The following is a 17,421-nucleotide window of genomic DNA, read 5'->3' on the forward strand; positions in this document are numbered from 1 at the left end:
CATGTTAACGTTTAGCCCAAGCAGGACAGTGTTATTCTGGAATATCTTTATGTTTGCGACTCTCTGTGCCCAGTGAACAGGCTACACAAACAGACACTGCAAGTTTGTAGTCTTGGCTGTTTATATCTAAATGCAGGGAACAAAATCCAATTATTATTCTCTCCAGTTCTTTCTGTAGATAAAGTAACAACGGGGAGACAACAGATTAATTTGTTTTGTCGTGCTGGAGCAAAAGTCAAATGTTTCCTCTGCCGTGAACACCAGCCATAGTTTGTTTCACTTTGTCTTGCTCTCTCTCACTGCCTAACACAACCCAGTCCAAAGGATACAGTTTTAAATTGGCTGAAGCTCCTGTACAGGGCATTGATTATTTAGAATTTTAACAAGTAAAAAAAATGTCTTGAGCTTATATAATCAAGATTGAATCTCTACAGGTTTCCGCTCTCGTCCTTGAACCTTTTCTATTCTTCTTCATCTTCACATCAAAATACAAAGCAGAGACTAAGGGAGGGTCACATATTGTTCAGCTCTTGGGATTAGTGTAGTCAACTATGCCATCACTGACACGGACCCTTCTCTCATCTGAAATCACTGATCTAATGAATACATTCCTCTCTGTGCAGTTTCAATCAAACCAATTAAACATGGCTGTTGAAAAAATACATTATATTTATCATAAATAATAAAGTAAAGCTGGTCTTACTATGAATTGAAAAGTTAAGAGTTATACTGCAAACATGTGAGAGAATACATCCAGATAAAAGGACAAAAGAAAAATCTACTTCATAATTAGAAATTAAGAGAAATTGAGGAGTCCACTGATCAAAATCAGGCCTGGGAGCATCTGAACGACTTAAATAACAAATGGTAACATTTGGAAAGATCATGTTGAAAAACTAAATGAGCTAATTTTAGCTAACAAGCTCAATCACGAACAGAAATAAATAAAAAAAAACAATCACTTGACAATCCTTGAATCGACAATTAAAGATCCAGAACCCCACTGATTGTATAATCACTATGAAAGTATTAGACAAAAAGCACAAAAAACTAAAATCTTCTAAAGCCTGTGGACCTGACGGCATCAGGACAGAGATGCAAAAACACAGCAGCCCCGAGCTGAGACAGGCCCTGCTTCAGCTGTTCAAGCTCGTTCTTCAGTCAGACTGCGTTCCTGAGATCTGGAGCCGGGGGCTTATTTTCCCAATACATGAGAGTGGAGATAAATTAGACTCTAACATTTGCCGAGGCATTTGTGTGAGCAGTAACCTGTGGAGGGTTTATTGCAGCATTATCCATGCCCGAATGCTGGCGTTCCTTATGTAACGTAATGCCCTGCAGGTCAAATTGGCTTTTTACCAAATCACCGCACTACTGACCATGTTTACACTCTAATCATTACGTACCCCAAAACAACTAAAAATTAAAACTAATGCTTTTGCATGTTTATTGATTTTACTAAAAAGGCTTTTGATTCTCTTTGGTAAGAGGGGTAATATTATAAAAATTCTCCAAAGGGGTGTAGAGGGATTCATTCCTGCTCCATGCTGATGACGTACGGTTCCCGTCACCCTCACAACAAGGACTTCAGCAGCACCTGGATCTCCCGGAGCAGTACTGTCAGAAAAGATGCCCAGATCTCAGGAAACCAAGTATCAATTAAGATTAATCCACCTAGATCACATCCTATATTATGATTACCTGGGGCTCAAAATCTGTACCTCAGGTAACTTTGGTCTGGCAGTGGACTAAAAGCATGTAGAACATTTTATGCTATTAGAAGACTATTTTACAAACTACACATTCCAATTAAAATGTGTCCTAAAGTGTTTGACAGTGTAATCCAACCGATGACCATCTGTGGTAGAGACGTTTGGGGTCTGCTCAGTCATCAGGACCACACAAAATGGGACAAATATCCCATAGAGGCACTGCATGCAGAATACTGCAGGTCCATATTAAACATCCAAATAAAAACACCAACCAGTGCATGAAAAAAAGAATACTTTGGTTACATCTCAAATCGAGCCCTCAAGGCACACTAAGATTTCAGGCACTACAAACCAAAAAGCTGAACCTCTAAAAGAGTCTGAAGACTTATTGATCAAATAACGCCCAATACTGTTCAACCTCAGACCAGCACTGCTTTCCAACCACTTATCTTAGTATACCCGGGGAGGTTTATTAAATTAACAAAAGACGTCTATCTGGAACATTGGATGAATCGAACCGAAACTCAAACTAAACTCAATTCCTACCTGGCCCTAAACCATGAATATAAATAAGAGGGATCACAGAAGTTTTGGATACCAGCAGAGGAAAGAGACGGGTGAGGTAGAGACAAAGATCCACTTCCTCTTAAAATGTGACAAATATAATATTATCAGAGTGGCATACTTAAAGCAATCTGATTTGTTAATTCCAACGTTCACAGAGCCAGATGACAGTGAAAAGCATCCTATTCTGTTAGGGGAGGGACATGCAGCAAACCTAGCTGCACGATATGTGACTGCGTGTCACAACCGAGGGACACATAACTAAAACAACATCACTGAATATGGCATATCTTGACACAGCCTATTACACACACACACACACACACACACACACACACACACAGCTTACTGTTTTCTTTTCTATTTATTAACTACATTTTACTAAATGAATTATATTCTTTTCTTCTCAAGTCATAATCCTAGAATTATCCTTGACACTTTGGCGATATTGTTCACCTGACATGCCAATAAAGTATAATGAACTGAATTGATTAGACTTGACACAGGGGAGTAAGGGTAAGCTTCTTAAAATATACCAGCCAGTCTTTGCAACTGTGAGCACACTTGTTTGTGTTTTCCTCAGGAAGATCCACCAGTCTGCTACGCTTGCCAATCTACTAGATGAATCACTAATGCAGGTCTAATGTAAAAAGCCCTGGACCACTTCATTATCATAAAGCCCTCAGTTCAGAAGACAAACATTAGCTGTACTGAGCCACATACATCATTCACAGCTGTCATCATGAATTACTTTAATTAAGTGGTCATGTTGATGGTATTAAGGGTATTTTACAGCATTTGTGGAGTCGGTCTCAGATTCTCCCTCCCTTTTTCCCAGCACCATCTTACATGCTTTTGAACTTAACACATGTCGCTCTGCTCTATCACAGTATGTTTCTCTATCGCATAACAAGACTCAACCTAGCACACGTGCCTGAATGCACTCAAAGAGTAATATGTAATGTCTATTCTATTCGAGTCTGCATGTGGGTCACACTGTCCCTCTGTACAAATCAAAGGTCCATTTACCTCCACCCAAAAGCTATGTTTTCATTGTCAAACACACACACTCTGGAGGCAGCTGTAAATGGTGGCTGGCTGTAAAAGTAGCTTGACCTCAGTCAGTTTCAGTGGATTGCTTGCAGCATAATTCCTTTCTTCACCGTCCAGTTTTTCCAGAATGCAGCAGAATCCTCAAAGCTCGTACATTTGGCTGTTTCATACATACTGAATGTTGGATGGACTTCAGAGTGGTGGATTATGCTGCAAAACTTATCTTTGTCTTGTTTTAGTTTCTATGGACATTTTTTGCTGTTTTACTTGTCACCACTGAGAGCCACTCTACTGACCGAATTCAAGCTGCTGTTCTCTGTCATGAACAATCGACAAACGTTTTCCATCCACACTGCTTAAGTGTTTAATACTCAAAGAATACATTTTGAGCGGACAATTACTTTATAAAGCATCAGTGTAATTTTTTTTTATTTTTAGCTCTGTTATTTCTATCAAACCTTCTTGGCATATTGCAGAGCATGGACAGCATGATTGATGTGACTGCAAATTTCGTCTATATGTTTTGGGGTAATTAAGTTGTGTCAATTTCTCGCTGTCAAACATAAGCTTAAAATTTATTCCTGCATAGGCTGATTGATGGCACACAGAGAGTAATATAACTACAGGACAGATACAAAAACAGTCAGTTCAATAAACTTGTAATATGACAGACTCTTGAAAAGTGATGCTTTATAGTTAGCGTGATGGAAAAGCAGTGTAGGCAAGTTTCAAGTATGAAGTTTCATTCTTAGTTTTATACAATTTAAAAACAAGACTTTCCTGTGTAGATATGAAAACGAACCCTCATATCTCCAGCATGGTTAAGCCAAGACAACTGGCACATAAATAAAGTCAAAAATAAACACTTGTATTTTATCCTCTGTGTTACCCTATTAGTTTACCAGTCTGTTTATCTGTTTCTTTTTTTGGCTCTTCCATCTGTGAATACAACACATCTGGCAGAGGTCTGGCAGGAAGGATTACAGCTAACTATATGAGTCTCTGAGTATGACACAGCATGTGTATTTTGGTTGGAAGTTGTTAGTTAAAAAAGAGCTGCAGTGCTACAAACTTTAAACAAGAGTGTAAGAATGCTTCAAAGACAAAAGATAACTCTAGTGTAGTTGTGAATGTTGCATCACCTACATGCACGCACACACCAACCAACACAAAAATGAGACCCGTCTTCAGTCTGCCATGTAACCACCGACACCGACAACAAACTTCAGTGAGTTAATAATGAACCAAGACAGTTCTGTAAGCAACACACACACACACACACACACACACACACACACACACACACACACACACACACACACACAGGGAGAGAGAGGAGGAGACGATGGGAGCCGTCTAGTATTCTTCTTCTTCTTCCTGTTTCTTCCCTCCTCTTATTTATGACTTTCTGGAATGTCTGTGCTTCTGTGAGTGATGTCACTAGTAACTATCGCCATGGTAACACAACAAATTCCCCCTCGCATATGGTCCGTACATTCAATCTTTCCTTTCCCACTTCATTAAAGTCAGCGTGTGTGTGTGTGTGTGTGTGTGTGTGTGTGTGTGTGTGTGTGGATGATAACCACCTCTGCAGGAGGAGAAGAGTACAGACAGAGAGTGATCGAGAAAAAGGCAGAAATTCAGATTGAGTCTTGTGTGTCTGACAGCTGTGAAGCCTCATGACCCAGTGTGAAGCCAAAACTGCTTGTTGTAAATAGCAGAAAAGCACATCTCCATGCCTGCAGTGTGTCTCTGTGTGTGTGTGTATATATGCATCCCACTGCCATGGTAACGCCACAAATTCTCCCGAGCAGGGCAGATAGGACCAGAAACTGTGAGACCATGAGTGTGTTTACAGTTCAGGTAAACGGTGTACTGCCCAAGACAGCCACAGTGTTCTACAAAGTCAAGGAAAGTTCATTTTGAAACTAAATACTTACTCCTCTTTGTTACTTGACATGAATAATAACAATGTTCTTTACTACTGGTAAGTTATGTATTTTTCCATTTCCCTAAGTCTAACAGGAACAGGAGCTCTGTTGAACTGTACTTAGGCACAGCATTTCTTTGTCCTAAATGCTAACTTTAGCATGCTAACAGCATGTATGGCAGCAGATGTATGGTTATCTGTATAGCTATGACTTAAATACCGAATCGAATAATAAAAATAATTCCTATCTGCTGTACTGTTGATATGAAATAAAATAAAATCAAACATTTTTCCTTTTTTGAGTTTCCAAATCACATGCAAAGCACCTGTGGGTGACTTTTTGCTGTTATAAAACTTCTGCACTTGTTATGGTGTAATCTGGATTCTTCTCTAGCTGACCTGAGACTTGTGGAAAGTACTGTTTATTTGAATTGTCAAATGATTCAGCAAATAAAACAACTCCACTGTATGTAAGGACATTTGCTTTTATACCCTACTGACAATAGCGACCAATCTTACAAAAGAAGTGAAAAAAAATTGACATTTGAAATACTAAGTGGCCACATTAAGTACAGAGGCAATACATTAAATAAAATGTGGCCAAAGAAATCTGTGCACTGTGCTGTGTCCCACCAGCCACTTGTCTTCCACTGTGAACTCATCTCAGTGTGCGGTACTTTTAAACAGATGTTGACTGAATTTCTTATTGACTTTCTCCGTTGAGCGTCCCAGAACACACAGTGCCGAGAAGATTTGTGTCACAGCAATTTGCATACTAAACAAAAGCTATAGAGACTTTAAAAAACCTGCGTCTATTCCACAAGCATTTCCCATAAGTGACTTCAGAGTTGCATAAACTGTCTGAATGAAGTGTTAAGAGATTTTTATTGTGTGTGTGTGGGTTGGAACGGATGGACTGGTGTGTAATGGGAATGCTTTTCTCCAAAGGCACACTGCAATATGTTAAAATGCTCCACTACCACTGGATGACTTTCTTTTTCAGGGGCAAGTCCATGGCATTTAGATCTGGGGCCAGACAGGGGCACAGACTGAGAGGAGAGGAGCTGGTATTTAACAGAGGATCCAACATTGGTTTTCATTTAAATTTAGTTCTTTTTCCTATAAGGTGACATGTTCTTGCTTCAGTAATAATGCTGTGTCTGTCCTATGAGAAATCAGGGGAGCAATTGAATGCAAAAATGCACTGCCATCAATCCTTCAAATGAAAATCTGTTGCTTTTTACTGAAAGAAAAGTGCAATGATTTTGTCGTTGGCAACGGACTTGACATTAAACAGCAAACAAGCACAAAATCCATCGAGGCCGACAGCATGTTTTCACAGTATTATTTAGAACAATTTTCATTTCAATATACAGTATGTATCTTAGTATGCTGAAGCCTTGATCAAATGTTCTAGTCAAGATTTTCCTAATCAGAACAGTTATTTAGATTGACAGCTGTAATAAATGACACTAAATTCACAACCACCATGAAAACTTAAACTAATTATTTCACTTAGAACAAAAATTCAGAGTCAGAACCATCTGCCTTGCCAAAACAGCTTTCACTGTAGTGGTCTAAATGTCTTTATAAAAACAACAACAAGGTCAAGAATATTCAGCAGTAACTCAGCCATGCCTCATCCTCTTATGCCTCTCTGTCTCTCTCATACAGACAATAGAAGCCATCCCATAGCTTCTGTTTAGCTTCCATCATTTTACCAGAGCTAATGCATCTGAAGAAATGCCACACTAATGCCAGATACACATTTTACAGCACCATGCTGGTTTCCTTTTGTCCATTTATTGCAAAAATAATGACAAAATAAATCTGCATAAAAATGATTCAAATGTCTGTGATATTGACAGCAACACCAGGTTTTCTTGTTTTACAGTGGAGGAACCCCGAAGAAATGGCTTGTTAAACTTCAGGGGAAATGAGCAGTGAAGTTACATTACATGGTAGACCAAGTATTTAACGAGCGAGGTGATTGCTTAAACCATCCTCTATCTGTCAAGGTGAGATGCATTAGGATCTGAATGCCTATGTTTCATTTTATGTGTGCAATAGAGCTGAACCAATTAGTCGATTATTTAAATAAAATATTTTAATAACTAATTGTTTTAAGTAAATTTTTTAAAGTTCCAGCAATTTGCCGCTACTTTTTAAATATATGTATATAATATCTTTGTGTTTTGGAGTGGTGGTCAGCGAAAACAAGCTAAGTTAAACATGTCACTTTGCACTCAGGATAACTGAATACACTATAAAGTAGCCTATTTGCTTCGTCTGCCATCCCCTCAGAATGAAATGAAAGCAATGAATGCAGAACTGATAATGCTGGCCAAGCCATGGACACCCCCTTTGGCCTGTTATTCATTTACATTTTTCCTAGTTGATGATTAAAGGACAGCCCTGTTCTGTGAGCAGTTCGTTAACAACTAATCAAGTTGCGATCCAGGGTTTGTTTAGTCTTCCAAGGTCTCAAATTCACACACAACGGTGCCAATAACAAACTGGAGGGAAGCCAAAGAGACAGGAAAGGAAGATTGAAGTGACCTTTTCAAAGGTTCTAAGCCATGTCTGTAAACATTTTATAGTCATGACAAATCCATTGACATGGATCAACTTTTTATATAATTACCAGTATAAAAAATATTGATGGATGATGTTCCCTCCTCTCATACCAACAACATCAGTTTGACATTATTTACTGCAAGACATGCTGTGAATGCACCTCGTAAAGATTTACGGTAGTCTTGATGATCAGGTAAACTAAGTTCTATGATGAGACAGGGATCAAGGTGACTTCAGGAGGGCTAACTATCTAATACATTACATCTCTGAGTCCTACACTCTCATCTCTCTCTGCCTCAGGCAGTCTGAAGGCCATTACCCAGACAAGTCCATGCAGGTATATGATCTTTTCTTTTTTATTCTTTAAATAATGAGTGGATAGGTAAGAGGCCAAGCACTGCCTGCAGCATTTTAAAATGAATATTGTTAAGTTCTCCACTGGATCTAGGCTGGATGTCTCGCCCTGCCACAGTCAGCCATGAAATCCTAGTTAATTAAAAGCAAAATATCTGATTTTAATTCCATACTTCTGCTCATAGGGTGGGAACAGGAACCAAGAGGCCAAATTAGCGAGTATTGTATATCAACAGCCGGTCACATCTACATATGGCTTCTGCTGGTACAGTAGGACCACAGAGGTTTATCTAGACTGATGCAATTAGGGCTCCAAAAGAGTCGGACATGATTAGAGACAGATCCTGCAACAAGATCTGTCTCTAATTTGGGTCGCACCTACGAGAGCACTTTTCCTCTCTTATGCAAATACCATCACTATAAATGTCAAGCAATATTAAGGAAAGCTGTTGAGATGAGAGGGTAGGTTAACAAATATTCTCAATATGCATGCTGCTTTTAGTTGAGAGGAATTTCAGCTGAAACATGTTTACCCTGCTTCAGAAAACCTCATAAAACAACATTCATATGATAATTAACTCACGTCTCTACAATAAGAAAGTTACAAAATAATGTGCATTGATAGCCGGCCTTGTAAATAGGGTAAATCTTTAAGTTAAATAAAAGAGGGTAGTTAGAGGGGAAACAAATAACTGATAACATATGGCTTCCGTCGGGGCAGAACAGAATGTTCTCGCTGCAGCAGAACCAGAGGCGAAAGACTGATCTGCACTTCAAACACCAGGTTCACTGGTTCTTTGGTGACCAGCTCCCTTTAAACTACCAAACTGAGATACACAAATGCACACACAAACACAAACAGAGTCCCTAGCAGTATGGCCTCTGATGCAGGCCTGGGCCACAAAAAAAGGTAACCTTCAAATAAAGAGAAAATGCTGTTTTTGCATTATGCACATTCAAATTTTGAGGGGTTTTCTTGAAATATTTTTGTTTATTTTATCCATCTTTTTAACAACTAGTCCACAGTGCAGGCTTGGTGTTACGTTTATATAGTTATATAGTAATCCAATCACCACATCTGTCAGTGTTTATGCATTACTAGGACTTATTTGTATCAATTAATCATAATGTTTAATGTCAGAAAATTGTGAAAAAAAACCTAATCACTCCCAGAACCAAAGGGGACACACTCAGTTTGCTGGGTTTGTTCCAACAACCCAGAACACAAGGATGATCAATTTCCAGTTATTTAAAATGGCTTTTTTTTTTTTGCTTCACCAGTGACTCAAATGATTGAATAGTTGCATGGACTTTCTGTAACTGGATCCATCCATACCTCTACTAATTGTTTCAGGTCCATGCATGACAACAACAAAAACAATAGATGGGCTGAGAGCATTCTCTCAATTTTCAAATAGGCCTATAGGGATGTGTTGTAAATAACAACATGGTAAACCAGCCTGTACTCCACCATGAAAACAAATGAAATGACAATTAAGTAAGAAAAAAAAAGAAGAAAAAGTAGAAGAAATTGTTGTGTTTTATATCCTCAGTAGTGTGTGTTGAATCTTTTCCAACCATTAAAACCTAGTTAAACGGAGTTAATGCACTCTCCACTGTACATCCTCTCCTTCCCAACCTGTTTTACTTACAGCACGCTGGTGGCCAGCGGGATGTCTGCCGCCGCTGGGGCCCTCTCCAGCCCGATGTTGGAGCAGTTGACGACGCAGGACGGCTGGGGCCCTGCCAGGGCACAGCTGCAGTTAACGGGACAGGGGCTGCAGCTCCTGCCGCCGTCCCCCTGCGGCCCGGAGCCCCATGCCTCCAGGCAGCAGAGCGCCACAAGCAGACTGGAAAAGAAGCTATACCTCGGTACGCAGACGCCATGTTTTCGCTTGGATAAAGTCTGTCCATTTCCACAAGGCATAGCTCACTCACATCTCATCGCCTCTGATGGTGTAAGTCCTCTCAGTCTGGGAAGGCACAAAATACACAGAAACAACACGCGTCCTTTTTTCACGGCTTTCATGTGAGGAGACAAACACAGAAGAAGGGACGGACTTTTTGACACCGTTATGTCCCCTGTGTTTTCCTCAGTCTTCTGGTCGGATCCCCTTCCTCTGAAAATCTAACGGAGCTTCTCCAGAATCCTTTTCAGGGGAAAAAAAGTTTTGGAGAACTTCCTCTCTCCTCCTCCTTCTACTTCATGCAGTTCCCTGAACCACCGCTGAGACCTGGCACACAGCTTTGTTGCTTTATTAGGGCATTAAATATCCCAAAATTATCCTCTACTGCATTTGCATTAAATATCAAATAGTCCAAACGATAAAAAATTATCGGAAATAAAATTTGTTCTTGTATTAAATAAAAAGTATTAATTCTATTTCTGTTGAAATAAAAACAATTTCAAAAAGGAAAATTAAAAAAAATATCCATATTTAATCAAGTCTACATAATAATATTTGTGGTCTTCTTTCTGTCATCATAGTCGGGGTTGGATTAACCTGCTAGGGGATAAAACACACACATTTATTTAGGAATATATAGGCTACCATTTAAATTTGTCTGGTAAGACAGACAATGATGAGAAAGGCCCATTTCAGTTGATGATCTGCTTTAGTGTTAATGTTCCCAAACACATTTCTAGGTAATAACAAACTGATTACTTTAGAAACTGACATCCAACTGATGGGCTCCTGGGGCCCTGAGGGTCTGGTCCATTAAATCATGGAAATATCAATGCTCAACCAAGATGATAATGGACATGGAAATACAATGAAATATTTTTCACTGGTTATAATGACAAGCTTTGTTGTCATATAAAGACACTGTTGATGTCTTTATATACTATAAGTCTTTCTCTCGCAGGGGCCAGATGAGGGGACATATCCAGGGCTTATATGTATATTTCAACAATTTAGTTCAGCTCTTTCTTCTCAGCTCATCTTCAGAAGTGTCATGGAGAGGTGATGGAGGTTTTTCACTTGGCAGGCCTCTTTTGATGTTTCTCAGAAAGTCTATCTCTGGGCAGCCTGTGTTACTTAAAAGGCTCAGCATGAGGTTGAGCCAAGCGAACACAAAATCCCTTTAAACTCAATTTACATCAAATTAAATCAGTTAAGCACACTAATGCTTTAATTTTGCCAAAGCAGCATGAAGAACCCCGGTTCATACATGTTTGTCTATCTCTGCAGAGGAGAAGCTGTGTGTCGGCTTAGGAAAGCTGTACCCCGTTGCCAAAACCTCCACTATGCATGCACAGGTTCTGAAATTATTTAAAAGGTAAAAAAAAAAAGTATCACAGTACAAAATACAGAAAATGTATAAATTCGCTGAAATAGTAAGAAGCCACTACTCAGGATTCCTTCTCCTTGAGGCAGTGATATGATGCTGTTTGGCCTCCTTCACCCGCAGAAACTTGTCATCTCACTGAGGTGCTGAAATGACACGGCTTTGCTGTGATTTGTTTGTGAAATGACAGCTGCAAAACTTGATATTTTATGGCGTTTTTGGAAAAAAAAAAAGAATATGGTGAACACCCCCTCACCCCTCCATCTCTCTGCGGTATTTCCTGAGGCAGTGCAGGGCACGTGTTAGAGGTGTTTCCTGGGTATTTGATTTGGCCGAGGCCCACCCATCCTCCCTGCAGGCATCTGGAGCTCTGTACAAAGAAAAGAAGAGTTCCACAATGACCCTCAGACTCTCTTATCCTCATCGGCAGCATTTCACAGTTCATATTTGAGAAGCAAAATATGTGCAAGTGGAAGAGCTCAGGCCAAATAACCCAAATGCTTACATTTCAAAACGAATAACAGCCCTGCCAATGATTTCTACAATGATCAAAAATATTACGCAAGAGTACATAACAATGTTAAACTATTGATATATAGTTTTTCTCTTTCGTTTCTCCTTTAAGGTCGTTAAAATCGACTTATTTCACACTGCCGTAGCCTATATATTCTGCATTAGTCTTTGTACTTTGTTCTGTATGTCTTGTGCATAATTTATCTACATTTCTGCAAAACTCAGGTCGGTATATTTCATATATCTTTGTAAACTTTCAGATCTGTACTGCAATTAAAAAATAAAGTTTTATGGCTTTGAACAAAGAAATGTTAAATATTTCAAGAGAATATATATATATAAAAAAAAAAAGACGACAAAGATAGACAAACATCACAGAGAAAATATTCATAATAGCTTAAAAATTCATGTCTCTTGTTCAATATAAAAATCTTAAAATCTGACATCCTAAAATAGCTCTTATTAAAAAAATGAATTTAACATTGGTAATGAGTTTTAGTTTGATGCCAGTAATGATTACCATGAAGTGCACATTTCATTTTGGAACTTGTCTTTTCATTTGGTGGCAGGTGTTTCACACAAATGCTGAATACTTTCTCATCAGACAGTCCTACATTTTAACTTGAGCTCTTGAACCCATGTGAAGCTGAAGTGCAGTCTTGCAGAAAGATACAGAGACACGTTTACACAGGGAACTTTTCAAATATTCTTGTGTTTTTACAGTGAACAGAGACAAGCAGGGAGGGAATTTACAATTAGAGTCTCAAAGGGCTACACACCCACATTATACAAAGACGCACAGGGACTATCACCTGAGTCAAGCAAACAGAAAACCTCAGACTGGTGAGCCATCAGGGCGCTCCCTGAGGAGGAAACGTTAGTTTGCCTTGGTTAATGGATGCATCAGGATGCTAACAATTACATGCTGATGTTTACAAAGCACAGTGAAGGTATAATGTTGACAACGCATGTTCACCGTCTTAGTTTAGTATCATAGGATGCTAACATTTGCTAATCAGCACTAAACACAGGGTACAGCCGAAGCTCATGGGTATGAACCTAACACTATTTTACTACAATTTCCTAATCATTAACAAAGAACTTTCCTAGAAAGAAAAATGTTTGACACAAATTATTGAGAATTAACTGAAAGTAACAAGTGAATTTAAAAATATATATCAATTATTTTCAAGGAAATTAAGGCAACTACTGTAGCTTTGCATTTGGCATTAGAGAAAAAAAAGATTTTGACGTGGTGATGGATGGACAGGACATTGGGTTGACCTGAACACTTCAGCTGACCATACTGGAGCTGTCCCACTGAACCAGTTTGTCCCGATGTATGAAATAGTAGTAGTATTTTGTATTTGTCTGGCTTCGACTGGTCCAGTCTGGTCTGGGTGAAGATAAAATGAGCTTGGCTCTGTTTAGTTATGGGGAGGGTCCTCCAGCCCAGCCAGGAAAACAGCACTTACTAAGGCCTCTGTCTGTGTTATTGTAGGGCTACAGGAAGAAAGGGGGAGATGAGGGGAGAGGAAGGAGAGGGATGAGGAGAGAATGCAGAAGGAGAGAGCGAGGAGGTTCTGGAGAGGGAGACGGGAGCACATAGTAAAGAGGAATGGATGAGAGCTGTTGTCAAAGGCTGAAGGATAGAGAGTTGAGGATGTGGCAGAAATGATCGTAGTGATAGAAACCAGGAGAGGGTAAGAGGAAGAAGACAGGAAATGCATGACAGTAAGATTATACTGGAAACTGAGGAAATGCCTAAAAGTAAAGAGCAGCTTGTTTTCATACTATCTGTCTCCTCTTATTTAAGTAAAATGAATGACTCCTTCTTCCACCACTAATCTTGTGAATTGGATTATTACATTTAGAAAAACCTGCAGCAAAGTAGTAACAGTACAGTAGAAACAAAATACACAGTAGTGACAAAACAGTGGCATGTGGCTGAAATGAGATGCAACATTAATTCTTTGAACAAAGGTAAAACATTCAAGAGGACACTTAATTTAAATAACTTTTGTTTGATCCAACTGGAATAAAGTTAAAGTTAAACATATTATTTATGGATGGCTTAAATGGTATTTTGGCCTTGCAAGCTGTGATTTACATGAGACATACACATAATACATAATATAAAGCATGAAGATCATTTTTTCTTACCTTAATTTTGACACATTGCACCAGACATCATCATTGCAGCCCATGCTCAAGATCCCTGTAGAACTCACAAATTTACCTGCAATTTGTGAGTGACAATCATTTGTCAGTATTAGTAGTGATCATTTGTGAGAAGTATTAGTAGCACTAAAGACAATGCATTAATCTGTGTGTAAGCAGTACTTTAATCACTCTGTGAATTCTGGTGTTTCTAAGTTACTAATAAACCGTCTATAATATCTGTTTTCATGCAATGATACATTCACAATCTAACTTCCATTTTAAAATCAACATGAACCTATACTTATACTTATATATTTTGGAGCTGTCTATGCCACTTTTGGATCGACTGATCCTTCAACATCTATCCAGCTGATCACCGTGAAATCACAGTGATCCAATATCTGTTCAACACATTACATTATCCACAGCTATTCATACGTTCCAGAGATATACTAGTGAGGAAGAAGAAGTACAGCCTCAGCACTTACACCATAGAGTTGAATGACACATTCAACCCCTTATTTGACACAGTATCAACAATAATTACAATTTTTTTTATCTAAAACTGGAATTTTACATTACAGTACAGATGGTTCTGTTTTCAGGGTCACTCAGTGTATGCGATGAATATAGTTTTATTTTACACATAGTAAGGCCTATTACTTTTGCTAACCTGCACTAACCACTAATTGTTATTTCTCAACAGAAAAATCTCAACAAAAAAATATTTGAAGGTTGAAAAGGTGCTATAGTATTGACTGTAATGTAAAACTTTACAGGGCATTTTTTCTCAAAAGTTGGCTGAGAGAATATTGCCAGTTTCTGCTGCACAAACAAAATAGTGAACATGAGGAAAAGAAGAGAAAGCAGTTCTGATTCATTCAGACACTTGGACGTATTGTGTTCCAGACAACAGTGTTCTTCATGTGCCTTACAGTACATCCAATCAGCCAGCACTCATATCCAGCCTTGAGAAATATGGAGACTCAAATAAGAAGAGTCAGCCAGAAATCACTCCGAGAGCACATACTTTCACCAAGACCATCATCTAAAGAGTTATTGTAATGATAGAAAATGATTTAGATAATTGCACCTGGGTCGAAAGCATGCATCAGAATACACATAGCGATAGACAACAATGCTGACATGCCCAATGATGGTAAAAAGAGAAAACACAAATCTTTTTAGTCTAATCAAGGCTGGGTTTGGTAATAAAAGGATAAAGGAGGAACTATCAGCAGCTTATTTTTGGTTTTGAGTTTTAAGAAAAGAGAGAAGCAGCGAGGCAGTTTATTTTTTTAGTAAGTGGCACAGTGGTTTCTCTGTGACATTAATTAACACCAAAGACCAAATATAGCTCTTACCCTCTCTCTGTGCTCCTTGTCACACTGAGTTGTGTTTAAATGAGGACACACTTCTTTGCTCTGCCAGGAACCTGCATGTATAGCCCTCTCAACTTGCCTGCTGTGGTCCCTTTTTTCTTTTCTTTTTTTTTTCTTACCTGTCTCCTTAAACAGCACACAGCTCTCTTTAACTAGGTGCTCAGTTGCTAATCCCTCACACAGCCACGCCATTGAATGTCAGCTCATCTACAGATGCAGGTTTGGCTGTGGATCAGGTGTTTGAGCAGGTTGGACATTATTTGCAGGGTTAGAGGTTTAATCCCCAGTTATTCCTGTTGAAGTGTGCTTATGCAAAGACACTGTGTGTGTGAGTATATGAGGAAGTAAATGTAAGTCACAGTCCAGGATTCTGTGACATGCTGAAAGTCTGACAGTAGTTTTTAAGAAAGGGAAGGTAGAGAATAATATTTGCTCATCATCCGGTTTCAGTGATACTGCAGAAATACAGATGTTTCAATACTTAGTGAGCCTCTTGTGGCAAGAACATTGAATTGCACTCCTTTTTCTGAAAACTGCTTGATACTTTACTTTAGATAGCATTAATAGTATTGATGACTTTTGTAATAGTTTGATGAAGTTTATACAAATAGCCTATACCCACATGATACAACAGTCCTCAAAGGAATAAATAATACAGATTTTCACGCAAAATAACATCAGGTTTGCATATAAATAAAACATATGAGCAGCATCAGGTTTAAGACCATGTTTATACTTCATCTTGCCTCCTTTTCCAGGCATTTGAGATACAGTTAGCTAAACATCGACATTAAACAACCATTACATTTGCAGCCATCTCTACTCATTATATTTATATACTTAAAGTGTCTGTAATTGATATTGTTACAATAAAAATGTATCAAATAACAATGTGAAAAGGGTCAGTCATACTAATGACACTATAATTGTCACCTGACCCAACAGCGCTCAATGGTCTTAAGGAGCTTCATAGAGTTGCAGCTGATTGATTAGCCATTTGGCTGCAACGTCACTGTTTAGGTTCACTCTGCTCTCATAGTGTTTCCTGCTGCAGCATGCAGCTGTTTTCAGTGAAAAAGCTCTATAACCTACAGTATAGTACCTGCTCTGCACCAAACTGCAGGTAGACACTGTTAGAGACTAGCTGGTGACTATAGTGGAGCATGTATCAGCTAAAAAGCCAGGTATTTTCCTCAGGGGTTGAAGGAGACCAAAAGCAGAGCCAAAAGAGTTAAAAGAGTCTAGCTTATCTTAGCCTAGGCTTGAAACAGCTAAGCTTGGCTCTGTCCAAAGGTAACACAACCCACTTGCACCTCTTAAGCACACTAATTAACATGTTATATCTTGTTTCTTTAAACCGCACATAAGGGTGAAAACAACAAGCTGAGGGATTATGTATCTACTTCTTTGGCTGGATGCAGCGACTTCATGGAGACTTGTTGTCACGGCGAGGTTGCCATGCAAACGGCAGAGACTCTATAGTGTCAAATTATTCCTTTAGGAGTTACTAGAGTTTTAAAACATTTCCCATAGCATACACAATGTAGTGGAAATGGGACTCACTTTCCTGTTCTCACGGATCACACAGCTCACAAAGTCTTTTTCAGCAGATTGATTCATAAATCTCGTCATCTCAAATTTTGGAAGACAAGTACAAACTCCTTTCTTGATTACCATTAATCAATAGGCTATAATTCCCATCAGGATTTTCCTAAATCTGTAAGGGCTAAATCTAATAACTGCTGTCATTAACTGTCAATTAACTTCAGTTAATTAGGCTCTTAGCAAAAATAAGATGGTTGCTTTTATTTCTCTAATATTTCTCTTTTATGTTAATATTTTGAGTAGAATAGTATAGAGCTCCTTGTCTTCTTGTATTGTA

The 17,421-nt window shown here is 38.7% G+C and overlaps 1 protein-coding gene across 1 annotated transcript in view; it reads right to left on the bottom strand.

The window, feature by feature from the left end:
• pkd1a (polycystic kidney disease 1a) overlaps positions 1–10,319 on the bottom strand; it is a 68,872-nt gene extending 58,553 nt beyond the window's left edge. Inside the window, exon 1 of the mRNA XM_023411861.2 lies at positions 9,843–10,319. Within this exon, the coding sequence (XP_023267629.1) occupies positions 9,843–10,117 (275 nt within the window). The 5' untranslated portion in view covers positions 10,118–10,319. The remainder of the gene's footprint in view (positions 1–9,842) is intronic.
• Positions 10,320–17,421: the final 7,102 nt, after the last annotated feature.

Source organism: Seriola lalandi, unplaced genomic scaffold (assembly GCF_002814215.2).
Source record: "Seriola lalandi dorsalis isolate HSWRI2012SDOR001 ecotype SW California unplaced genomic scaffold, Sedor1 jcf7180002054471, whole genome shotgun sequence".
Classification (NCBI taxonomy): domain Eukaryota; kingdom Metazoa; phylum Chordata; class Actinopteri; order Carangiformes; family Carangidae; genus Seriola; species Seriola lalandi.